This window comes from Heterodontus francisci, chromosome 14, assembly GCF_036365525.1.
Source record: "Heterodontus francisci isolate sHetFra1 chromosome 14, sHetFra1.hap1, whole genome shotgun sequence".
NCBI lineage: Eukaryota > Metazoa > Chordata > Chondrichthyes > Heterodontiformes > Heterodontidae > Heterodontus > Heterodontus francisci.
Genome location: NC_090384.1, coordinates 27193564 through 27219789, shown reverse-complemented (window position 1 = coordinate 27219789; position 26226 = coordinate 27193564). Strand labels below are relative to the sequence as shown.

The 26226-nt window shown below is 49.5% G+C and overlaps 2 protein-coding genes across 3 annotated transcripts in view; one reads left to right on the top strand and one right to left on the bottom strand.

Annotated features, from left to right (window-relative positions):
- Positions 1-11100: 11100 nt before the first annotated feature.
- The window catches only part of LOC137377271 (CD44 antigen-like), a 291352-nt gene continuing 276226 nt past the window's right edge, over positions 11101-26226 (bottom strand). The window contains exon 8 of one of the 2 annotated variants that reach the window (XM_068046813.1): positions 11101-14715. In XM_068046813.1, coding sequence (XP_067902914.1) covers positions 14439-14715 — 277 coding nt within the window. In that variant the 3' untranslated portion in view covers positions 11101-14438. The remainder of the gene's footprint in view (positions 14716-26226) is intronic. The other variant, XM_068046814.1, reaches the window with a different exon arrangement.
- LOC137377233 (streptococcal hemagglutinin-like) lies at positions 15622-23226 on the top strand (the record flags this gene model as incomplete). The annotated part of the gene is made up of 9 exons (XM_068046777.1): positions 15622-15741; positions 16259-16678; positions 16732-17280; positions 17650-17892; positions 18892-19296; positions 19756-20880; positions 21953-22402; positions 22838-22885; positions 23179-23226. Coding segments are annotated over exons 1-9 (3408 nt in total), but the record flags the coding sequence as incomplete, so codon positions are not given.

Genomic DNA, 26226 nt, shown 5'->3' with positions numbered 1-26226 from the left:
TTCAGTTGGAGCTTATCGGTCAGGTTCATCTGCTACTGGGTAGAACAGCATTAAATAAATGTTGTCTCTGCATGATCCATTCCCCAGACACTTCCTTTGACTTCAGCGTAGCAGACAGGTACAAGGCTTATGTCGAGCTTTGCTCCCTGCAACAATCACTACAGTGTCACACGAAGCCCAATGTCCTGGGGAGGCCTGTTTGCATATGAAGCAATGGGAGAAGGTGTATGTCTCTGGAATGTGTTCCCTTGTTATCTTTGGCAAATACAAAAACAAGGATCCTATAACCTGACACATGCTGTCCTGGTTAACTGAAAGGTACCCACTCATACGCTGGGGGTGGGTTGTGATATTTTTAAACTATTATCCACCTTGTGTGACAGGTAAGATTATATTACAATCTGTACAATTATTGCTAAAACCCTCTGCTGAGAGATTTCACAGATGAAACGAGTCATTGGAATAAATTCCCAGTTATCAATCCTTGAAGCAAATGAGTTTTTAAGGATCCAGTTGGTTCTCTGTTGTTTGGTGTTAATTGGTTTTCTGTTTTCTTGGAGTGTCTCCTTGAGCTGTTGAATTACTGTGGACTGTTATTAAATCTTGTACTCTTGTGTCTAACGTAAACTTTGCATGATACTTAGTGCATATACTACTTTGAAACAATCGGGCAACAATGGGTGTTAATTGTTCTTCCGTTTTGACATAATTTTTATACACTAATGTAACCTCTTAACAACAGCTTTCCAAGCCCCTAAAAGAACCTTATATATCTTTTGATAGCTAAACTTTTTGGCTGTAGATTTTTTGTGTGCGATTAAAAACTGATAATTGACTGAGAAATGCAGTGCACCGGGGAGATGAGAGGAGCTGACTGTGGAGGTTGTGAAGTGATTTGAATGACTGCTAGCTGGAACTCAAGAGGACGGAGGAAGAAAGGGCCAACAGCTCACATCGGGGTTATTTTCACTCCCCCTCTCGATCCAGCGACTGAAGAGTGCTGTCCGTGTGGGCAGTTTGTGTGAGACTCAGCTGCGGCTCACCCCATGGTTGAATAGGCTGGCGCCACCCACCAGCTGGGCTTGAGCAATGAAGAATGTTGTTGGCTTGGGTAGGTGATTGGTGCAGCCTGGCCAGGAATAAGTTGATATAAGTTAATATGTTCGGGGCAGGTGGGAGAATATCAACCTAGCAGACAGGGCGGCACAGTGGCACAGTGGTTAGCACCGCAGCCTCACAGCTCCAGCGACCCGGGTTCAATTCTGGGTACTGCCTGTGTGGAGTTTGCAAGTTCTCCCTGTGTCTGCGTGGGTTTTCTCCGGGTGCTCCGGTTTCCTCCCACAAGCCAAAAGACTTGCATGTTGGTAGGTAAATTGGCCATTATAAATTGCCCCTAGTATAGGTAGGTGGTAGGGAAATATAGGAACAGGTGGGGATGTGGTAGGAATATGGGATTATTGTAGGATTAGTATAAATGGGTGGTTGATGGTCGGCACAGACTCGGTGGGCCGAAGGGCCTGTTTCAGTGCTGTATCTCTAAAACTAAACTAAACCTTCCTGTAAAGATGGGGCGTGTAGCACTCTGGAAACCTTCCAGTCTGAGGCACAGACCTTACAGATATACCCCCACACCCCACTGATATCTCACTGCCTTTTAAAAAAGAGATACAAGTTTGCAAAAGCTTTGCTGCAAATGATTAGAATACTGATCTGGCCCCTGTCATGTGAACATGATAACCTCAACCCCCGAGCTGCCAATCCTTCCCACTTCACAGTTTAAACTGCGCATGGCTCACCCCTTAGTTTGCAGGCCTGGCTTTTCCCTCGTTAACAACAGATCGGAGAGTTTCCACCAACAGAATCAAATCTGCAGCAAAGCACCTGGACAGCAGGACAGTGCAAGCTCAGTTTCCATGGCGACCTTGGCTTCAGTGTTCTTCGAGGTGAGTAGAACGTATCATTCCCTAATTTATTTGCCAAACAAATGAGGCGCTGAGAATCGTTGCTACTGGTTCTAAAGGTGTGGGTGTTCCTTTGTCCTCTCTGAAATAGTAATAAAGCTCAGAGAGATGCCTCGGTGCTATGTGGCAATGAATTTGTAGGTGCCGATGTACAGTCTGTATCTACAGTACTGGTGGGGGCCGAGGTACATGTCTATGCTTGTTTAAAATAAGTTGGACTTGTAATGCTTTAAGGCACCATCAGTGTCCTTGATGCAATGTGATGGCATGGAGAAACATTGCTGTTGTACGTTGCTTCAGAGGGTGCTCTGTAAACACATTTCCTTGCATCACAGCCCCTTGTTGATTTCTGCTGGTTTCCAGTGACAGGACCTCTCTGCTGCAGGGATCCCAGGCTCTGATACTTGTAGGAGCTGGAGCTGTGACTCAGTGTCACTTTAAGGAGGTTCTACAAGTCTCTCTGTCTTCAACCACCCTTCTTTAAGTGCTTAGTGGAGAGACACTGTCCTATTTTGTAGCTGGACTGCAGTATCCCATCCCCTTTGCAAAAGGGGCATTTATATGACAACTTTAGATTATGCTACAGTGCAGCAATCACTAAAGTCATTGTATAAATCTGATGTCTCAGCCTCACCTGACTCTGGGGAGTCCTAGTGCGGATTCACTGGGGGAGTCCTACACTGTATTGGTTAGACACTGCATGGAATACAATGTTAGTGTGGTGTCAGACTGGATGTAAACTTGCTTGGGGAGGATGGAGACCTCAGGATCCCCAAGTCAGCTGAAGTTCATTTAAATGGTTCCACAGCACTAGAGCCGCCTACTCTGGTTGGACATATTGCTGGAGGCTTTATCACAGAACCACCCACCACCCTGCCTGCAACCACACAAACTCACCACTCATTCACCCTTGGGTGTTCTGCCCTACCGCACCTGTTAGAAAGCAAACAGGCTCTTTGTTGCCTGACTGGATGACCCCTGCTTATTGATCAAACTACTTATTCACCCTCTCCCCCCTCACCCACCTTATCTTCTCCAAATTTTGGTGAGTAATAAATTAGAGCTCTCAAAAGAGAAAAGTAAACACTTTTTTTAATGTCCCTATGGTTTTTATCCCAGGTCACTTCCTGGAGCTTTCGTCTTCAAACTCTGAACACTCCAGCATAATCCTGGAGGGTTTTGCAACCCTAGACAACCCACGCACTGGAAAGGTTAACATTTATCATAGAATCCTGGAATGGTTACAGTCCAGAAGGAGGCCATTTGATCCGTTGTGTCCATGCCAGTTCTCTGCAAGAGCAACTCACCTAGTCCCACTCCCCTGCCTTTTCCCGGTAGCCCTGCAAATTTTTCTGTTCAGATAATTATCCAATTCTCTTTTGAAGGCCTCAATTGAATCTGCCTCCACCACACTCTCAGGCAGTGCATTCCAGATCCTAACCACTCACTGCTTAAAAAAGTTTTCCTCATGTCACCATTGCTTCTTTTGCCAATCACCTCTTTGCTTCCGCCAACAGGAATAGTTTCTCCCTATCTACTCTGTCCAGACCCCTCATCCAGACTTCCATCAAATCTCCTCTTAATCTTCTCTTCTCAAGGAGAACAGCCCCAGCTTCTCTAACCTATCCACGTAACTGAAGTACCTCATCCCTGGAACCATTCTCGTGAAACTATTCTGCACCCTCTGTAATGCCTTTATCTCCTTCCTAAAGTGTGGAGCTCAGAACTGGACACTATACTCGAGTTGAGGCCGAACCAGTGTTTTATATAGGTTTTGTATTGCTTTTGTACTCTGTGCCCCTATTTATAAAGCCCAGAATCCCATATGCTTTATTAACCACTTTCTCAACCTGCCCTGCAATCTTCATTAATAATAATTATTACCCACTATCAGACGCATCTTCCCCTCCCTTCCCCTGTCAGCATTCCGAAGGGTTCGTTCCCTCCGTGACACCCTGGTCCACTCCTCCATTACCCCACCACCTTGTCCCCTTCCCATGGCATCTTCCTCTGCAATCGCAGGAGGTGTAATACCTGCCCATTTACCTCCTCTCTCCTCACTATCCCAGGCCTCAAACAAGGTGAAGCAGCGATTTACTTGTACTTCTTTCAATGTAGTATACTGTATTCGCTGCTCACAATGTGGTCTCCTGTACATTGGGGAGACCAGACGCAGACTGGGTGACCGCTTTGCGGAACACCTCGGCTCAGTCCGCAAGCAGGACCCTGAGCTTCCGGTTTCTTGCCATTTCAAAACTCCCCCCTGCTCTCATGCTCACATCTCTGTCCTGGGATTGCTGCAGTGTTCCAGTGAACATCAACGCAAGCTCGAGGAACAGCATCTCATTTATCGATTAGGCACGCTACAGCCTGCCGGACTGAAGATTGAGTTCAATAATTTCAGAGCGTGACGGGCCTCCCATTTTACTTTAATTTTTAGTTATTTTTTTATTTTTCCTTTTCATATTTTTTTTTGTGTCTGTTTTATTTTATTTCTTCTTAGTTTGTTCAGTTTGCTTACCCACTGTGTTTTTTTTCATGTTTGTACTTGCGACTGTTCAATATTCAGTCCATTAACACCCTATCTGTACTAATGCTCCATTAGTACATTAGAAGGTTGCTCCACAACCTTCTGGTCAGCTATTCTGTGACCTTGTCCTATCCACACCTCCTTTGTTATCTCTTGCCCCACCCCCGCTTTACTTGCTTATCACCTTTCACATTTCTAATATTTGCCAGTTCTGAAGATGGGTCAATGACCTGAAATGTTAACTCTGTTTCTCTCTCCACAGATGCTGCCAGACCTGCTGAGTATTTCCAGCATTTCTTGTTTTATTTCAGATTTCCAGCATCAGCAGTATTTTGCTTTGATATTACTGCAATCTTCAATGATTTGGGCACATATACCCCCAGGTCCCTCTGCTCCTGTATCCCCTTTAGAATTGTCTCCTTTATTTTATATTGCCTCTCCTTGTTTTTCCTACCAAAATGAATCACTTCACACTTCTTTGCATTAAATTTCATCTGCCACTTGTCCACCCATTCCACCAGCCCGTCTATGTCCTCTTGAAGTCTATCACTATCCTCCTCACAGTTCACAATACTTCCATGTTTTGTGTCATCTGCAGATTTTGAAATTGTGCCCTGCACACCCAAGTCTAGATCAATAAAATATATCACGAAAAGCTGGGGTCCAACACCGCCCCCTGGGGAGCCCCACTATAAATCTTCCTCCAATCCGAAAAACAGCCGTTCACCATTATTCTCTGTTTTCTGTCACTCAGTCAACTTTGTATCAATGTTGCTGTCCCTTTTATTCCATGGGCTGTAACTTTGCTCACAAGCCTGTTATGTGACACTTTATCAAATGCCTTTTAGAAGTCCGCGTGCACCACATAAACTGCATTACCTTCATCGACCCTCTCTGTTACCTCATTAAAAAACTCAAGCAAATTAGTTAAGCAGCACAGGGAGATGGTCATGCATCACAGTAACCTCCCTCCCAGCAGTGTAAACAGGGTCCTGTTTCTCTAGAGCCCAGATTAGACCAGTAGCTGCAGAGTAAACAGTGTCCAGCCTCACCAGAACCCAGATCAGACCAGTAGCTGCTGAGTAAACAGGCTCCTGTCTCGCTAGAACCCAGCTCTGACCAGTAGCTGCTGAGTAAACAGGCTCCTGTCTCGCTAGAACCCAGCTCTGACCAGTAGCCACTGTGTAAACACAGTGTGAGTGAACGGATAGGAAAGGGGTAGAGGATAAACCGTGACATGCAGCGACTGTCCTGATGAATTTTCTTTTTGTTGTCTCATGTAAGAAGTAAGCTGCCCATGATTCAGGTATGTCTTTTGGAAGAAGTTGGTAGGGGTGGGGGGAGGCTGGATCATCTTTTCCTTGTGATTGTCACATTCTTCCGAGGCACCTCTTGCAGTGTAAATACTTGCTGTTTCATTTGTAAATCAAACCCAAATGCTGACGTGTGTTTGTGTGCAGCCAGCCTGGTTATGTGGGACTGCCAGGCGATTCGTAACTTTACAGTCGGTACGTAACCATTTGTGTTTTGTGCATATAAGTGACATGGTAATACCTTAAACAGCCAACATGGTGCTCACAGAGGAAGTCAGCCCTGAGTGTAACATGTACCTCATTCCGTTAAAAGAACTGACAGCTTTTTAATATCTGCAGTTCACCAGTGGGTAAGTCACAATGCCTGGGATCACACCAGCAAGCCTTTCAATGCCTTTGTTTCGGATAGCTAATCTTGGTTTGTACCCTTGGATGTTACTCCTTAATGTTACTTGCGCCTATATTGGATTGCTGTGATATACAGTAAAGCAGTAATGGATGCCATTGCAGTTCCGCTCCTACCTGGAGCACAACCCATCGAATTCAGTGGGAACCTTTCCACGAACTAAAAGTACAAGGAACCAATCACACAGAGAGCATCACTGATGTGAAGATGAGTGTGTGTCCACACACACTGTTCAGGCTGAGCAGAAACATCAGGGTTAGATTTATTTCCCTAATCCAAGGGTAACTATGTCAAAATCAGAGTGAGAGTAATGCACTTTCTGAGGGGTAAATATGGTAATAATCAGTGTTACAGTGAATGCCCTCTCAGGGGTAAATACAGTAAAAATAAAACAGGGTCAGGTAATCCACCCTCTGAAGGGTAAATTCAGTAAAGACAAACAGTAGGATAATTCACTTTCTGAGAGACAACATCCAGTAAAAATCTCCTGCCGTAACTTAATTTGCATCATCTCCACATGGGTTGCAGTAAAATTCCAATATTACATGAGGAGAACCCCACACAATCTCAGAATTTCTTCCTGTTGATACACCTTCTCACCGCCCATCCCTTTGTCTCTCATCCTCCCTTTGTCTCCCCTCTCCAAGTTTCCCCATTACCACTTAGTGGTCTCCAATTTGCTGTGGCTGCTGTGTCTCAGTGTTGACTGACTCTGATGGTCAGATGGATTTACAATCCAATTCCTGCCTACAGAATTGGCCAGCATGGAACAATGGCATGCAATGAATGGGATTGTGAGTTACATGCATGGTTATAGCTGACTTCCTCTGTCAAGTCCCACATGCAGGTAAACATCTTATCTTCACTATTTTATATGGAAGATTTTCTGATCTTTTATATATTGTTGTACTTTGTGGAATTGCTGTTGGAATTTTCATGTACAAACTTGCAGCCTTTGTATGTTGAAGGAAAGTGATACATTGGATTATTTCACTCTGTGCTGTATTCTTGGTGTTAAATAAATTTACACAAAAATCTAATAAATGTTTATTGGTACCTCAGTTCCGAGCATGCACTTCATTATTTGTTCTTTCGATGTTATGACTTCTCCAGCTGCACTTTGCAATGTGTTTCTGAGGAAACAGCCACTTCATCACAGGAAGGAGGGGTTGGCGATAGAGCTGGGTTTCCCATTCTCTATTGCTCATTTCTCCAAGTGAGCTGTGCTTTCCTATCATTTTCACACTCAATTCTTTGGCATTAGGGTCTTGTTCTGTTTGTTCACACTCATATCTCACAGCAGAGGCCCCTTCCTACATCGTTCACACTTGCATTTATATATTTTATTTATTTATTTAGAGATACCGCACTGAAACAGGCCCTTCGGCTCACTGACTCTGTGCCAACCAACAACCACCCATTTATACTAATTCTACATTAATCCCATATTCCCTACCACATCCCCACCATTCTCCTACCACCTATCTACACTAGAGGCAATTTACAATGGCCAATTTACCTATCAACTTGCAAGTCTTTGGCTGAGAGGAAACCAGAGCACCCAGAGGAAACCCATGTGGTCACAGGGAGAACTTGCAAACTCCGCACAGGCAGTACCCAGAACTGAACCCGGGTTGCTGGAGCTGTGAGGCTGCGGTGCTAACCACTGCGCCACTGTGCAACTGCTGGGGCAAGCCTTAAGGACAACAGAGTAGCAGACTGAGCTGAGATCATTAAGAATGAAGGAGCAGAAACTATCAGTTATAGCTTAGTAGTAGCACTCTCACCTCTGAGTCAGAAGGTTGCGTACTCATGCCCCACTCCAGAGACCTAAGTTCATAATGTAGGCTGACACAGTGGCGCAGTGGTTAGCACCGCAGCCTCACAACTCCAGCGACCCGGGTTCAATTCTGGGTACTGCCTGTGTGGAGTTTGCAAGTTCTCCCTGTGTCTGCGTGGGTTTCCTCCGGGTGCTCCAGTTTCCTCCCACAGCCAAAAGTCTTGCAGGTTGATAGGTAAATTGGCCATTATAAATTGCCCCTAGTATAGGTAGGTGGTAGGGGAATGTAGGGACAGGTGAGGATGTGGTAGGAATATGGGATTAGTGTAGGATTAGTATAAATGGGTGGTTAATGGTCGGCACAGACTCGGTGGGCCGAAGGGCCTGTTTCAGTGCTGTATCTCTAAATCAATACATCAAAATCAAATCAGTACTGAGAGTGTTGCACTGATGAGATATTAAGCTGAGGCTCTGTCTACCTTGTTGGGTGGATGTGAAAGATTTCATGGAATTATTTTGAAAAGAGCAGAGCATATCTGGGTTAACATTTATCCCTCAATCAACACCTCAAGGTTGGTTGGCATCCTTCCACCTACGAAAGATGATGGACATGCAGCAAACAATCCATTCAGGTGGGGTGTCTTCTCTTGGTGCACCTTTGCTGATGGCTGTGAAGGTCAATCCTTAAGAGGCAGCTTCTGCCACAAGTGCTGCACGTGAAGCTGCCAGGTGACACTGTGAGTTGTTGTTTTTGACTTTGGCACCTGTTACCAAGCTGCTGTAGCAACTGGTTATTGTGGTAGTGCACACTAGTCCACAGTCCACATTTCTCTCTTTTGCCAGCTAGAGACTCCCAGGTGCAATAGTCGACATTTAGGGCTTTCACATGCTTGCGAGCGGAGCTTTGGGTGCCCCACTGGTCATCTGGCCCCGGTTACCTCACCATACATACGGTCCTTGGGTATGCAACCATCTTCCATCCTGCGGATGTGTCCGACCCACTGAAGCCACCTGTTTGATCAGTGCCAACACACTTCTGTCTTAGAGAGGACTGCAACATTTGTGATTTTGTCCTGCCAGGATGTACCCATAATGCGCCACAGATAGTGAAGATGGAAATTATTGAGCTTCTTTTCCTGGTAGATGTAAGTCACCCATGTTTCACAGCCATACAGCAAGGTGCTGAGAACACAGGTCTTATAAACCAGCAGCTTGGTCCTAAGGGCCAGTTCAATGTTATCCATGTGCCTTTTACAAGTTGGCCAAAGTTGGAAGCTGCTTTCCCTATGCATATATTGAGTTCTGCATCAAGGGACAGATTGTCTGTCACCATGGACCCAAGTAGCAGAATTTGCTAACCACTTCCAGTGGGGTGTTATTTAGTGTGATCGGGGCGGAGATGCAACACCTTGTCCCATGACCACAGTTTTCTTGACGTTTATTGTCAAGGAGAACAAGTTACAGGCAGGGGAGAGACAGTCCATGAGTCTTTGTAGCTGGGTTTCCATGTGAGCGACTAGCACAGCATCATCAGCACAGAGGAGTTCTCTGATCAGGACGTGATGTGTTTTTATCTTCGCTTTCAGCCTTGATAGATTGTAAAGCTTGCCGTCTGACCTAGCATGCAAGTAGACGCCTTCCATATCTGCAGGGAAGGCGAAGGTCATCATTAACAGTCTATTAATAACTTCTGATTCTTCTCAGATACAAAGGCTGGAAATTTACATGGCAGTGGAGGCCCCGCTCCACCGTCTTAAATGTCACAGGTGAGCCTGTCTCTGCCAGGCCTGGAAGTCACACAGCAATTTTATGTGGTCCAGGCCCTTGAGATAGGAAGTCCTGCCTCCAAGAGCTGCCAGTCAATCAGCAGGCCGGCAGTTCTTCAGTCCCAGTAGCACCACCGGGAGCGGTGGCCACTGCTGGGTCTGCATGCAACATGAGATGAAGGTTGTTGCTCGGTAGATATGTAAATGAACTGTAAGCATCATTAGAGGATATGGTGTTACAGATAGTGCAGAGCCTAGTGTGAGCTGTCTTGTAGTGGCAGCTGTAGATGATAGACATTTGTAAATAAACTCCAGCCACCTTGACACATAGACTACCATCTTTATTCGGTACAAAGAATATTGTAACCCAGATATTACATGGAACAAGAGGGATGCTGGCCCCGAAAAAAGGTAAGTGGGGTTTCAGGCCTTGCTGAGGACAATCAGCTGGTCCCCGGGTCAATCAGGAAGGTGGGGGGAGGTGCTCCAGCAGGGAAGGCTTGTGCTGCTTGGGGGTGCCCTCTGTAGGTACAGGGTACCCCGATCAGGAGTGCCCTCCCCTGCCCGTGCCCACAAGTAGGCCACCTGGTATTACCAGGCAGCCTCCTCAACTGATGAAGTGCCCGGCCACGGCAGCAGGAGGATGTCCTTAAACGGCGATTAATTGGCCACTTAAGAGCCTCAATAGGCCTGGGGCAGGCAGGCAGTTTGCCACCTCCCCCGCTGATGGTAAAATGGCAGAGTAAACAATGGGAACAGCACCCCCCAACCACATCCCCCCCCCCCCCCCCCCCCGCCCCACCTCCCACTCGATTTTGTGCCCCCTGCCAGCTCCCAGCCTGGTCCTGGAAGAGCGTAAAATTACGGCCAGAATTCTCAAATTCTACTTTCTTCAACATTGTTTATTTGGATTGATCTTCATCAGATCTCATTCATTCAAGTGAATTACATCAAGTCTACAGCACTGAAACAAGCCATTCAGCCCAAATGGTCTATGCCAGCCTTCATGCTCCATAATAGCCTCTTCCCACTGCTCTGCATCTAACCATTTGATCTGATATTCCAGTTAATATTAGGGTCAATTACACACAGTCACATGCAGATGGACATAGGCAGAAACACAGAGACACATAGAGACATACATGGACACACAGACAGAGACACACAGACATGCATACAGAAATGCACAGCCACATACGACGCACACAGATGCACACACAAACAGAGATACACACAGACAGAAACACACACACTGGCAAACACACATACAGAGACTCAGTGACAGACACACACACATTATGGCTATGAATTCCACAAGCCTCACTAAGAAAAAAAAGCAGCAAGTTTTTATAATGTGTTTTTAATATAAATACTGAACACTATTCACTCCATTGGAGCTTGAAATACATGTTAATAGCCACAAAATGCAGAGACATATCAATGTTCTTTACAGCATCCACTTATAATACACAGCAACCCGAAATAAATATCTTTGTATCTTGTGACCGCAAACTTTACATTAACTCGCAACTTACCCAGTACTAAATAAGAGTAGTAGTTTTAGTAACTAACGCCTGGCAATGACTGTTGCCAATTATCATGCGAATGCACAACACATCGGCACCAGACTCCCCTCTCCAGTGTTTTAGCATAGTGCTAACCTATTTACTTTTCTTTTAACTGGCTCTGCGTCTTTGTTAAACTGGCGAGAGAGGAGGTTGGCACAAAGTCGTTAAGGGTCAGCACACACATTTAAACTGGTGAACTAACTCTCCGTACTTTGTTTTGTATGGGTTGCGAAGGCACACAAATGAAAGATACAAGCATTCAGTTGTTTCTCTCACACACACACACATGTGCAAGTGGCTGCTCAGTGACTAAAGGACAAGTACCTACCATCCCCTCTGCGATGTGTCCAAATATCTCCCAAGACCAGAGATGGCATAAGGAAATTACTCGTAAGGCCTCAGTCTTCCAGCAGAAAGGAGCGAATGAAATGCCCCAATGGGTGGCAGAGGATGGAGGGGTGGGGCGGGAATTGCTTTCTGTTATCCAACTATTTCTATGTATCAAATACTGTACAGAGCATGAATTGATCCTGAGTAAATATGCCATTCAAAAAATGATTCCCTGTGACTGGGATGAGCTGAATAATATGTATAATGCAGTGAATGGGTGGGCATCTCTCTAGAAAAAGTAACTTATTGCAATACTCTTCTACCAGTCATTTCAATAATCTTGCAACCTCTTTCATCATATCACTGCTTGTAATTAGCGCTCACAGGGCAAGTAGATCTCTGGAATATGATGTCCCGCATTCCAGAGATTCACCAGAATGACCAGAATTCAATAAAGTCAACTGTGGAAAGAGAAAAACTAAGAGTTATGTTTCAGGCCTGTGACCTTTCATCAGACCATTCTAATGAAAGGTCACAGACCTGAAATGTGAATTCTATCTCTCTCTCCACAGATACTGCCAGACCTACTGAGTATTTTCAGCATTTTCTGTTTTTATTTCAGATTTCCAGCATCCGCAGTATTTTGCTTTTGTTAAATAACGTCAAACTGCCCATCACATGCAAAATGACAAAACGACACCAAACAGTTTGGAAGAGGAAGCATGGGATGGCTGGCAGTTGGGAGAGAGGGAGAATGGGAAGACTGGAAGTGGGGGAAGGGAATGTTGGAATGGCCAGGAGTTGGGGAGGGGATGGGAAGGCCAGCAGGCTGTGAGTGCTGACATCACCTAGGCCATCCTGCTTGAATTATGCCTCTCAGTCGCCCAAGGAACAGGTTTAATCATGGCTAAAGACAGCCTGCAGACTGGCTATACTAGCCCCTGTAACTCAAGGAAGCAGCAAAGAGCATGAGCCACACCCTCCTGGCGTGCGCAATACTGAGGCAATGGGATTAAATGGTCATTTCCCACATTCCGCTGAAAGTGTAGCCCACAGAGTTCCAAGACATCACCACCTAGACTGGCATTACACAACATTACATGCAATTATTAAAACTAAAAGTACTTAAACCACTATTAACATATAATTCCTTCTCACACACATTCTTTTACTATTTTATTACATTTATCGATAGATTTTGTGTTCCTCAATAAGATGAGAATGGAACACTTTACCGATCAGCTGTGGGAAGGGAATACTTTACCATTTTAACCACCAACATCAGAATTATGAGTCAGATGAAGGAAATTTTAGATCCAGAGTAAAGTCTCTTCTGTACTAGCCATCAAACACTCTCCGTTTTGGTATAGCACGGATCAAGTTCTGAATAAAAATTTCTGTACACCATTCCGTCATTCCATTAGGCTGTCTATAGAGCAGGGCTCCCTGCTTTGTTCAGTTCCAGACTGCTGACCTCGCAGTCTTACTGAGGAGATTATTAATTTGTTCCAGAACATGGAGGCTACGGTGCTGTGACTTTACAGCCAAACTGGAGTAAAGTTTAGTGGACTCATTTCACTGTGTCTTTGCAGACAATATAGAGAAGTCTTGTTTCAAGCCTTAAGGTGAATGGGCAATTTTGTAACTCTCTGTACCATCATGTCCCTATTAAAACTGTCTGTTTTATTGCTCTTATCAAGCATCATTTCAGAAAGAGATAGTACTGCTGTATACATGGATGGGATGTAGTGAGATGGCAGCAGTCAAAAGCAGAGAGTCCAGCTCTGAGTCAAGTGTTGTGAGGACTGATTCCCATGTGGGGCTCTGATTGAAGTCTACTTTTAAGTTACTGGTTCTCTTCATGGCCATTCCTAGATGGCGAAATCTGCCATGACCCGTACCCTCCCCTCCATGGTACGAGCACATCTCCTGTCGCTCACAGCTCAGAGCATCTCATTCTGCCATCTGAAGGAGGAAGTGAACAATTCAAGGGCAGGCTAATGGCCACATGCCTTTCGCATTGTTCCCTGCAGCTGGTTTAACAAGCTGTTGTCTACTCAGCCCCTCTGTCAGAGTGTAACGAATAAAACAAGGGGAAACAAATAGCTGATGGAAAAGGGGAAGCACGTCACATTAAAACATCATATCAAGGCACCAGCAGCAGGGTCCAACACCAGAGTGAAACAGCCTGACTTGAGAATGACATGGGCTGGCACAAAAGCAACATGGACTGACATGTAAGTGACATAATCCGACAGGCGAGTGACACAACCCGACATGAGAGCATCACGGTTCGACACGAGAACAAAATGGTCCAGCCCAAGAGGAAAATTGTCAAACAGGAGAGGAAAATGATTGGACATAGGAGTGGCACAGTCCAACACGGAGTGATGAGAATGACACCAGAGCGACGCAGTCCAACATGAGAGCAACACAGTCAACAGGGAGCGAAACAGTCTCACACGAGAGTGACATGTTCAATATAGTTCTAAACAAAGATGAAATGGTTGGATATGAGGGTGTAATGGTCTGACACAAGAGTGACATGGTTCAACACAAGAGTGACATGTTTCGATGGGAGGGGGAAATGGCGTCTCCTTACGAAGATTCAATAGTGTTTTGAGCAGGCATTCTAGACACTAGTCTTTGAAGAACTTTGGAGGATGTTACACAGAGCTTATCAAAGTGCTGACAGATGCATTTAGTAGGCTTGCTTTGAGTCAGTGACATATAAAGAGTGCGGAGACAAGGGGAGCAGAGCCTCACCACTACGTCCTTCTCCACCTAACTCTTGTCCTTTTCCTCCTCGGTGGCCACCTTCATCTCTCTATTGGCTGGTTCTCCTGATTCATCCCCACTCATTAACCTGGCAGCTTCTGCTGATTCAGACACAACCTCCACATTATCTTTATTCATCAGCTGGATCCATTCGTCTGAACTTTTTATGTCGACTTTCAGGCCACGTTCTTCCACCAAGTCTCTCCCATTCCCATTCTCCACGATGGCTGCATTATCCTCTCCTGGACCGGTTATCGTTAGGCTTTTCTTCCTTCCACACAATCTGACAATAAAAGTGTAGAATTACTGCAGTTCAGTAAGACATTTTAACCATGCATTTATGATAACAAACAAGTCAATTACGATACAAGTAGAAATAATCAGAATATGAGACAAGTCAATAGTGAACAAGGATTAGTCAACAACAACAGGGATAGAGTGCCCAGGGCACACATAGCGTCCAAGCGTCGCAGCTCCCAGGCATCGCAGCTCCCAGGCATCGCAGAGTGCCCGGGCCACACAGAGCATCCAGGCATCACAGCTCCCAGGCATTGCAGCTCCCAGGCATCGCAGAGTGCCCGGGCCACACAGAACGTCCAGGCATCGCAGAGTACCCGGGCCACACAGAACATCCAGGCATCGCAGAGTGCCCGGGCCACACAGAATGTCCAGGCATCGCAGAGTACCCGGGCCACACAGAACGTCCAGGCATCGCAGAGTGCCCGGGCCACACAGAACGTCCAGGCATCGCAGAGTGCCCGGGCCACACAGAACGCCCAGGCATCGCAGAGTGCCCGGGCCACACAGGCATCGCAGAGTTTCTGAGCAACACAGAGAGCCCAGGCCAAAGAGAGTGCCCAGTTATTACAGAACGCCCAGGCTACACAGAGCTCTCAGACATCACAGAGCTCCCAGACATCACAGAGTACCCTGGCCACACATTACTGGACGGCACAGTGGCGCAGTGGTTAGCACCGCAGCCTCACAGCTCCAGGGACCCGGGTTCGATTCTGGGTACTGTCTCTGCGGAGTTTGCAAATTCTCCCTGTGACTGCGTGGGTTTTCGCCGGGTGCTCCGGTTTCCTCTCACAGCCAAAGACTTGCAAGTGATAGGTAAATTGGACATTGTAAATTGCCCCTAGTGCAGGTAGGTGGTAGGTAATATGGGATTACTGTAGGGTTAGCATAAATGGGTGGTTGTTGGTCGGCACAGACTCGGTGGGCCGAAGGGCCTGAATCAGTGCTGTATCTCGAAAAAAAAAAGAGCATCCAGGCCATACAGAGCACACTGGCATCACTGAGCACCCAGGTATGACAGCGCCCCCAGGCATCACAGAGCATCCAGGCCTCATAGAGCATCCAGGTATCACAGAGCTCCCAGGCCTCACAGAGCATCCAGGTATCACAGAGCATCCAGGTATCACAGAGTGTCCACGTATCACAGAGCATCCACGTATCACAGAGTGTCCAAGCATCACAGAGCATCTAGGCATCACAGAGCATCCACGTATCACAGAGCGTCCAAGCATCACAGAGTGTCCAAGCATCACAGAGCATCTAGGCATCACAGAGCATCCACGTGTCACAGAGCGTCCACGTATCACAGAGTGTCCACGTATCACAGAGCATCCACATATCACTGAGTGTCCACGTATCACAGAGCATCCACGTATCACAGAGCATCCAGGTATCACAGAGCGTCCAGGCATCAGACAGAGCCCAGCCCTCACACATCTCCCAGGCATCACAGAGTGCCCAAGCAGGGTGCCGAGACATTGAACAGTGCCCAGGCATTGCACTGTGCCCAGGCATTGCATTGTGCCCAGGCTTCGCAGAGCGCCCAGAAATCACAGAGTTCCCAGACATCACAGAGTGCCCAGGTCACACAGAGCACCCAGGCATCACAGGACACCCAGACATTGCAGAGCGCCAAGAAATCACAGAGCTCCCAGGTATCACAGAGCACCCAGGTATCACAGAGCGCCAAGAAATCACAGAGCTCCCAGGTATCACAGAGCACCCTGGTATTGCAGAGCACCCTGGCATCACAGAACATCCTGGTATTGCAGAGCATCCTGGCATCACAGAGTACCCTGGCATCAGAGTACCCCGGCATCACAGAGTACCCCGGCATCACTGAGCATCCTGGCATCGCAGAGCATCCTGGTATTGCAGAGCATCCTGGTATTGCAGAGCATCCAGGCATCACAAAGCACCCCGGCATCACAGAGTACCATGGCATCAGAGTACCCTGGCATCACAGAGTACCCTGGCATCACAGAGTACACCGGCATCACAGAGCACCCTGGCATCACAGAGTACCCCGGCATCACAGAGCACCCCGGCATCACAGAGTACCCCGGCATCACAGAACGCCCAGTCATCACAGAGTGCCCCGGCATCACAGGGTCCCCAGGCATCGCAGAGCTACCAGGCATCGCAGAGTGCCCAGGCATCACAGGGTCCCCAGGCAGCGCAGAGCTCCCAGGCAGCGCAGAGCTCCCAGGCATCGCAGAGTGCCCAGGTATCACAGAGCACCCAGGTATCACAGAGCACCCAGGTATCACAGAGCATCCAGGTATCACAGAGAATCCAGGCATTACAGAGCACCCAGGTATCACAGAGCACCCAGGTATCACAGAGCATCCAGGTATCACAGAGCACCCAGGTGTCACAGAGCACCCAGGTGTCACAGAGCGTCCAGGTGTCACAGAGCACCCAGGTGTCACAGAGCACCCAGGTGTCACAGAGCATCCAGGCGTCACAGAGCATCCAGGCGTCACAGAGCATCCAGGCGTCACAGGGCACCCAGGCATCACAGAGCATCCAGGTATCACAGAGCATCCAGGTATCACAGAGCATCCAGGTATCACAGAGCTTCCAGGCATCACAGAGCATCCAGGTATCACAGAGCACCCATGTATCACAGAGCACCCAGGTATCACAGAGCACCCAGGCATCACAGAGCATCCAGGCATCACAGAGCATCCAGGCATCACAGAGCATCCAGGTATCACAGAGCACCCAGGTATCACAGAGCATCCAGGCATCACAGAGCACCCAGGTATCACAGAGCATCCAGGTATCACAGAGCATCCAGGTATCACAGAGCACCCAGGTATCACAGAGCATCCAGGTATCACAGAGCACCCAGGTATCACAGAGCATCCAGGCATCACAGAGCACCCAGGTATCACAGAGCATCCAGGTATCACAGCGCATCCAGGTATCACAGAGCATCCAGGCATCACAGAGTGCCCAGGCATCGCAGAGCTCCTTAGGATCGCAGAGCAGCCAGGCATCACAGACCACCCAGCCATCGCAGACTGCCCAAGCATTGCAGAGCATCCTGGCTTCACAGAGCACCCAGGTATCACACAGCACCAAGGAATCAGAGAGCTCCCGGGCATCACAGAGCAGCCAGGCATCACAGAGCGTCCAGGTATCACAGAGCATCCAGGTATTATAGAGCGTCCAGGTATCACAGAGCGTCCAGGTATCACAGAGCATCCAGGTATCACAGAGCATGCAGGTATCACAGAGCATCCAGGTATCACAGAGCATGCAGGTATCACAGAGCAGCCTATCATCACAGAGCATCCAGGCATCACAGTGCACCCAGGTATCACAGAGCTCCCAGGTATCACAGAGCATCCAGGCATCACAGAGCACCCAGGTATCACAGAGCTCCCAGGCATCGCAGAGCACCCAGGTATCGCAGAGCACCCAGGTATCACAGAGCTCCCAGGCATCACAGAGCACCCATGTATCACAGAGCACCCAGGTATCACAGAGCACCCAGGTATCACAGAGCATCCAGGTATCACAGAGCACCCAGGTAACACAGAGCATCCAGTTATCACAGAGCATCCAGGCATCACAGAGCACCCAGATATCAGAGAGCATCCAGGTATAACAGAGCATCCAGGTATCACAGAGCCTCCAGCTACCACAGAGCACCCAGATATCACAGAGCATCCAGGTATCACAGAGCATCCAGGTATCACAGAGCATCCAGGTATCACAGTGCATCCAGGTATCACAGAGCGTCCAGGTATCACAGAGCAACCAGGTATCACAGAGCAACCAGGTATCACAGAGCAACCAGGTATCACAGAGCATAAGGGCATCACAGAGCACCCAGGTATCACAGAGCATCCAGGTATCACAGAGCATCCAGGCATCACAGAGCACCCAGGCATCACAGAGCACCCAGGTATCACAGAGCACCCAGGTATCACAGAGCACCCAGGTATCACAGAGCATCCAGGCATCACAGAGCAACCAGGTATCACAGAGCATCCAGGCATCACAGAGCATCCAGGTATCACAGAGCACCCAGGTATCACAGAGCACCCAGGTATCACAGAGCACCCAGGTATCACAGAGCACCCAGGCATCACAGAGCATCCAGGCATCACAGAGCATCCAGGTATCACAGAGCACCCAGGTATCACAGAGCACCCAGGTATCACAGAGCATCCAGGTATCACAGAGCATCCAGGTATCACAGAGCATCCAGGCATCACAGAGTGCCCAGGCATCGCAGAGCTCCCTAGGATCGCAGAGCAGCCAGGCATCACAGACCACCCAGCCATCGCAGACTGCCCAAGCATTGCAGAGCATCCTGGCTTCACAGAGCACCCAGGTATCACACAGTACCAAGGAATCAGAGAGCTCCCGGGCATCACAGAGCAGTCAGGCATCACAGAGCGTCCAGGTATCACAGAGCATCCAGGCATCACAGAGCACCCGGGTATCACAGAGCACCCGGGTATCACAGAGCACCCGGGTATCACAGAGCACCCAGGTATCACAGAGCACCCAGGTATCACAGAGCATCCTGGCATCACAGAGCACCCAGGTATCACAGAGCACCCAGGTATCACAGAGCATCCAGGCATCACAGAGCGTCCAGGTATCACAGAGCATCCAGGCATCACAGAGCATCCAGGTATCACAGAGCACCCAGGTATCACAGAGCATCCAGGCATCACAGAGCAACCAGGTATCACAGAGCAACCAGGTATCACAGAGCATCCAGGCATCACAGAGCATCCATGCATCACAGAGCATCCAAGTATCACAGAGCACCCAGGTATCACAGAGCACCCAGGTATCACAGAGCATCCAGGTATCACAGAGCATCCAGGTATCACAGAGCAACCAGGTATCACAGAGCATCCAGGCATCACAGAGCATCCATGCATCACAGAGCATCCAAGTATCACAGAGCACCCAGGTATCACAGAGCACCCAGGTATCACAGAGCATCCAGGCATCACAGAGCAACCAGGTATCACAGAGCACCCAGGTATCACAGAGCATCCAGGTATCACAGAGCATCCAGGTATCACAGAGCATCCAGATATCACAGAGCATCCAGGCATCACAGAGTGCCCAGGCATCGCAGAGCTCCCGAGGATCGCAGAGCAGCCAGGCATCACAGACCACCCAGCCATCGCAGACTGCCCAAGCATTGCAGAGCATCCTGGCTTCACAGAGCACCCAGGTATCACACAGTACCAAGGAATCAGAGAGCTCCCGGGCATCACAGAGCAGCCAGGCATCACAGAGCGCCCACACTTCGCAGAGCATCCAGGCATCACAGAGCACCCAGGTATCACAGAGCATCCAGGTATCACAGAGCATCCTGGCATCACAGAGCTCCCAGGTATCACAGAGCACCCAGGTATCACAGAGCATCCAGGCATCACAGAGCACCCAGGTATCACAGAGCACCCGGGTATCACAGAGCACCCGGGTATCACAGAGCACCCGGGTATCACAGAGCACCCAGGTATCACAGAGCATCCTGGCATCACAGAGCATCCAGGTATCACAGATCACCCAGGTACCACAGAGAACCCAGGTATCACAGAGCATCCAGGCATCACAGAGCATCCAGGCATCACAGAGCACCCAGGCATCACAGAGCACCCAGGTATTACAGAGCACCCAGGTATCACAGAGCATCCTGGCATCACAGAGCATCCTGGCATCACAGTGCACCCAGGTATCACACAGCACCCAGGCATCACAGAGCATCCAGGTATCACAGAGCATCCAGGCATCACAGAGCACCCAGGTATCAAAGAGCACCCAGGTATCACAGAGCATCCTGGCATCACAGTGCATCCAGGCATCACAGAGCACCCAGGCATCACAGAGCACCCAGGTATTACAGAGCACCCAGGTATCACAGAGCATCCTGGCATCACAGAGCATCCTGGCATCACAGTGCACCCAGGTATCACACAGCACCCAGGCATCACAGAGCATCCAGGTATCACAGAGCATCCAGGCATCACAGAGCACCCAGGTATCAAAGAGCACCCAGGTATCACAGAGCATCCTGGCATCACAGTGCACCCAGGTATCACACAGCACCCAGGCATCACAGAGCATCCAGGTATCACAGAGCATCCAGGCATCACAGAGCACACAGGTATCACAGAGAACCCAGGTATCACAGAGCACCCAGGTATCACAGAGCACCCAGGTATCACAGAGCATCCAGGCATCACAGAGCATTCAGGTATCACAGAGCACCCAGGTATCACAGAGCATCCAGGTATCACAGAGCACCCAGGTATCACAGAGCATCCATACATCACAGGGCACCCAGGTATCACAGAGCACCCAGGTATCACAGAGCATCCAGGTATCACAGAGCATCCAGGTATCACAGAGCACCCAGGATCACAGAGCACCCAGGTATCACAGAGCATCCAGGCATCACAGAGCATCCAGGCATCACAGAGCATCCAGGGATCACAGAGCACCCAGGTATCACAGAGCACCCAGCTATCACAGAGCATCCAGGTATCACAGAGCATCCAGGTATCACAGAGCATCCTGGCATCACAGAGCATCCAGGTATCACAGAGCATCCTGGCATCACAGAGCACCCAGGTATCACAGAGCATCCAGGTATCACAGAGCATCCTGGCATCACAGAGCATCCAGGTATCACAGAGCATCCAGGCATCACGGAGCTCCCAGGTATCACAGAGCACCCAGGTATCACAGAGCACCCAGGTATCACAGAGCACCCAGGTATCACAGAGCATCCAGGCATCACAGAGCACCCAGGTATCACAGAGCACCCAGGTATCACAGAGCATCCAGGTATCACAGAGCATCCTGGCATCACAGAGCACCCAGGTATCACAGAGCATCCAGGCATCACAGAGCACCCAGGTATCACAGAGCATCCAGGTATCACAGAGCATCCAGGCATCACAGAGCACCCAGGTATCACAGAGCACCCAGGTATCACAGAGCATCCAGGTATCACAGAGCATCCAGGTATCACAGAGCACCCAGATATCACAGAGCACCCAGGTATCACAGAGCATCCAGGTATCACAGAGCACCCAGGTATCACAAAGCATCCAGGCATCACAGAGCATCCAGGCATCACAGAGCCCCCAGGTATCACAGAGCATCCAGGTATCACAGAACACCCAGGTATCACAGAGCATCCTGGCATCACAGAGCGCCCACACTTCGCAGAGCATCCAGGCATCACAGAGCACCCAGGTATCACAGAGCATCCAGGTATCACAGAGCACCCAGGTATCACAGAGCACCCAGGTGTCACAGAGCATCCAGGTATCACAGAGCACCCAGGTATCACAGAGCACCCAGGTGTCACAGAGCATCCAGGCATCACAGAGCACCCAGTTATCACAGAGCATCCTGGCATCACAGAGCATCCTGGCATCACAGTGCACCCAGGTATCACAGAGCATCCAGGCATCACAGAGCACCAGGTATCACAGAGCACCCAGGCATCACAGAGCGCCCAGGTATCACAGAGCGCCCAGGCATCACAGAGCACCCAGGCATCACAGAGCATCCAGATATCACAGAGCGCCCTGGTATCACAGAGCGCCCAGGTATCACAGAGCACCCAGGTATCACAGAGCATCCAGGTATCACAGAGCACCCAGGCATCACAGAGCACCCAGGTATCACAGAGCATCCAGGTATCACAGAGCACCCAGGTATCACAGAGCACCCAGGTATCACAGAGCATCCAGGTATCACAGAGCACCCAGGTATCACAGAGCATCCAGGTATCACAGAACATCCAGGCATCACAGAGCATCATGGCATCACAGAGCACCCAGGTATCAAAGAGCACCCAGGTATCACAGAGCATCATGGCATCACAGAGCCCCCAGGTATCACTGAGCATCCAGGTATCACAGAGCATCCAGGCATCACAGAGCACCCAGGCATCACAGAGCATCCAGATATCACAGAGCGCCCTGGTATCACAGAGCGCCCAGGTATCACAGAGCACCCAGGTATCACAGAGCATCCAGGTATCACAGAGCACCCAGGCATCACAGAGCACCCAGGTATCACAGAGCACCCAGGTATCACAGAGCATCCAGGTATCACAGAGCACCCAGGTATCACAGAGCATCCAGGTATCACAGAGCACCCAGGTATCACAGAGCATCCAGGTATCACAGAACATCCAGGCATCACAGAGCATCATGGCATCACAGAGCACCCAGGTATCAAAGAGCACCCAGGTATCACAGAGCATCATGGCATCACAGAGCACCCAGGTATCACAGAGCACCCAGGCTTCACGGAGCATCCAGGTACACAGAGCATCCAGGCATCACAGAGCACCCAGGCATCACAGAGCACCCAGGTATCACAGAGCATCCAGGTATCACAGAGCATCCAGGCATCACAGAGCTCCCAGGTATCACAGAGCACCCAGGTATCACAGAGCACCCAGGTATCACAGAGCATCCAGGCATCACAGAGCACCCAGGTATCACAGAGCACCCAGGTATCACAGAGCATCCAGGTATCACAGAGCATCCTGGCATCACAGAGCACCCAGGTATCACAGAGCATCCAGGTATCACAGAGCATCCAGGCATCACAGAGCACCCAGGTATCACAGAGCACCCAGGTATCACAGAGCATCCAGGTATCACAGAGCATCCAGGTATCACAGAGCACCCAGATATCACAGAGCACCCAGGTATCACAGAGCATCCAGGTATCACAGAGCACCCAGGTATCACAAAGCATCCAGGCATCACAGAGCATCCAGGCATCACAGAGCCCCCAGGTATCACAGAGCATCCAGGTATCACAGAACACCCAGGTATCACAGAGCATCCTGGCATCACAGAGCGCCCACACTTCGCAGAGCATCCAGGCATCACAGAGCACCCAGGTATCACAGAGCATCCAGGTATCACAGAGCACCCAGGTATCACAGAGCACCCAGGTGTCACAGAGCATCCAGGCATCACAGAGCACCCAGGTATCAGAGAGCATCCTGGCATCACAGAGCACCCAGTTATCACAGAGCATCCTGGCATCACAGTGCACCCAGGTATCACAGAGCATCCAGGCATCACAGAGCACCAGGTATCACAGAGCACCCAGGCATCACAGAGCGCCCAGGTATCACAGAGCGCCCAGGCATCACAGAGCACCCAGGCATCACAGAGCATCCAGATATCACAGAGCGCCCTGGTATCACAGAGCGCCCAGGTATCACAGAGCACCCAGGTATCACAGAGCATCCAGGTATCACAGAGCACCCAGGCATCACAGAGCACCCAGGTATCACAGAGCACCCAGGTATCACAGAGCATCCAGGTATCACAGAGCACCCAGGTATCACAGAGCATCCAGGTATCACAGAACATCCAGGCATCACAGAGCATCATGGCATCACAGAGCACCCAGGTATCAAAGAGCACCCAGGTATCACAGAGCATCATGGCATCACAGAGCCCCCAGGTATCACTGAGCATCCAGGTATCACAGAGCATCCAGGCATCACAGAGCATCCAGGTATCACAGAGCATCCAGGCATCACAGAGCACCCAGGTATCACAGAGCACCCAGGCTTCACGGAGCATCCAGGTACACAGAGCATCCAGGCATCACAGAGCACCCAGGCATCACAGAGCACCCAGGTATCACAGAGCACCCAGGTATCACAGAGCATCCAGGTATCACAGAGCATCCAGGTATCACAGAGCATCCAGGTATCACAGAGCACCCAGGCTTCACAGAGCATCCAGGTACACAGAGCATCCGGGCATCACAGAGCACCCAGGTATCACAGAGCATCCAGGCATCACAGAGCATCCAGGTATCACAGAGCATCCAGGCATCACAGAGCACCCAGGTATCAGAGCATTCAGGTATCACAGAGCATCCAGGCATCACAGAGCACCCAGGCATTACAGAGCACCCAGGTATCACAGGGCATCCAGGCATCACAGAGCATCCAGATATCACAGAGCTCCCAGGTATCACAGTGCACCCAGGCATCACAGAGCATCCTGGCATCACAGAGCACCCAGGTATCACAGAGCACCCAGGTATCACAGAGCACCCAGGCATTACAGAGCACCCAGGTATCACAGGGCATCCAGGCATCACAGAGCATCCAGATATCACAGAGCTCCCAGGTATCACAGTGCACCCAGGTATCACAGAGCACCCAGGTATCACAGAGCACCCAGGTATCACAGAGAACCCATGTTTCACAGAGCACCCAGGAATCACAGGGCATCCAGGCATCACAGAGCATCCAGATATCACAGAGCTCCCAGGTATCACAGTGCACCCAGGTATCACAGAGCACCCAGGTATCACAGAGAACCCATGTTTCACAGAGCACCCAGGAATCACAGAGCGCCCAGGTATCACAGAGCATCCAGGTATCACAGAGCATCCTGGCATCACAGAGCTCCCAGGTATCACAGAGCACCCAGGCATCACAGAGCATCCAGGCATCACAGAGCACCCAGGTATCACAGAGCACCCAGGTATCACAGAGCATCCTGGCATCACAGAGCACCCAGGTATCACAGAGCATCCAGGTATCACAGAGCATCCGGGCATCAGAGAGCATCCAGGTATCACAGAGCACCCAGGTATCACAGAGCACCCAGGTATCACAGAGCATCCTGGCATCACAGAGCACCCAGGTATCACAGAGCATCCAGGTATCACAGAGCATCCAGGCATCAGAGATCACCCAGGTATCACAGAGCATCCAGGCATCAGAGAGCATTCAGGCATCACAGAGCATCCAGATATCACAGAGGTCCCAGGTATCACAAAGCATCCAGTCATCACAGAGCACTCAGGTATCACAGAGCATCCAGGTATCACAGAGCATCCAGGTATCACAGAGCACCCAGGCATCACAGAGCACCCAGGTATCACAGAGCACCCAGGTATCACAGAGCATCCAGGCATCACAGAGCACCCAGGTATCACAGAGCATCCAGGCATCACAGAGCACCCAGCTATCACAGAGCATCCAGGTATCACAGAGCATCCTGGCATCACAGAGCGCCCACACTTCGCAGAGCATCCAGGCATCACAGGGAGCACCCAGGTATCACAGAGCATCCAGGTATCACAGAGCATCCAGGTATCACAGAGCATCCAGGCATCACAGAGCACCCAGGTATCACAGAGCATCCAGGCATCACAGAGCATCCAGGCATCACAGAGCATCCAGGTATCACAGAGCACCCAGGTATCACAGAGCATCCAGGTCTCACAGAGCACCCAGGTCTCACAGAGCACCCAGGTATCACAGAGCACCCAGGTATCACAGAGCATCCAGGCATCACAGAGCACTCAGGTATCACAGAGCATCCAGGTATCACAGAGCGCCGAGGTATCACAGAGCATCCAGGCATCACAGAGCACCCAGGTATCACAGAGCACCCAGGTATCACAGAGCATCCATTGTCACAGAGCATCCTGGCATCAC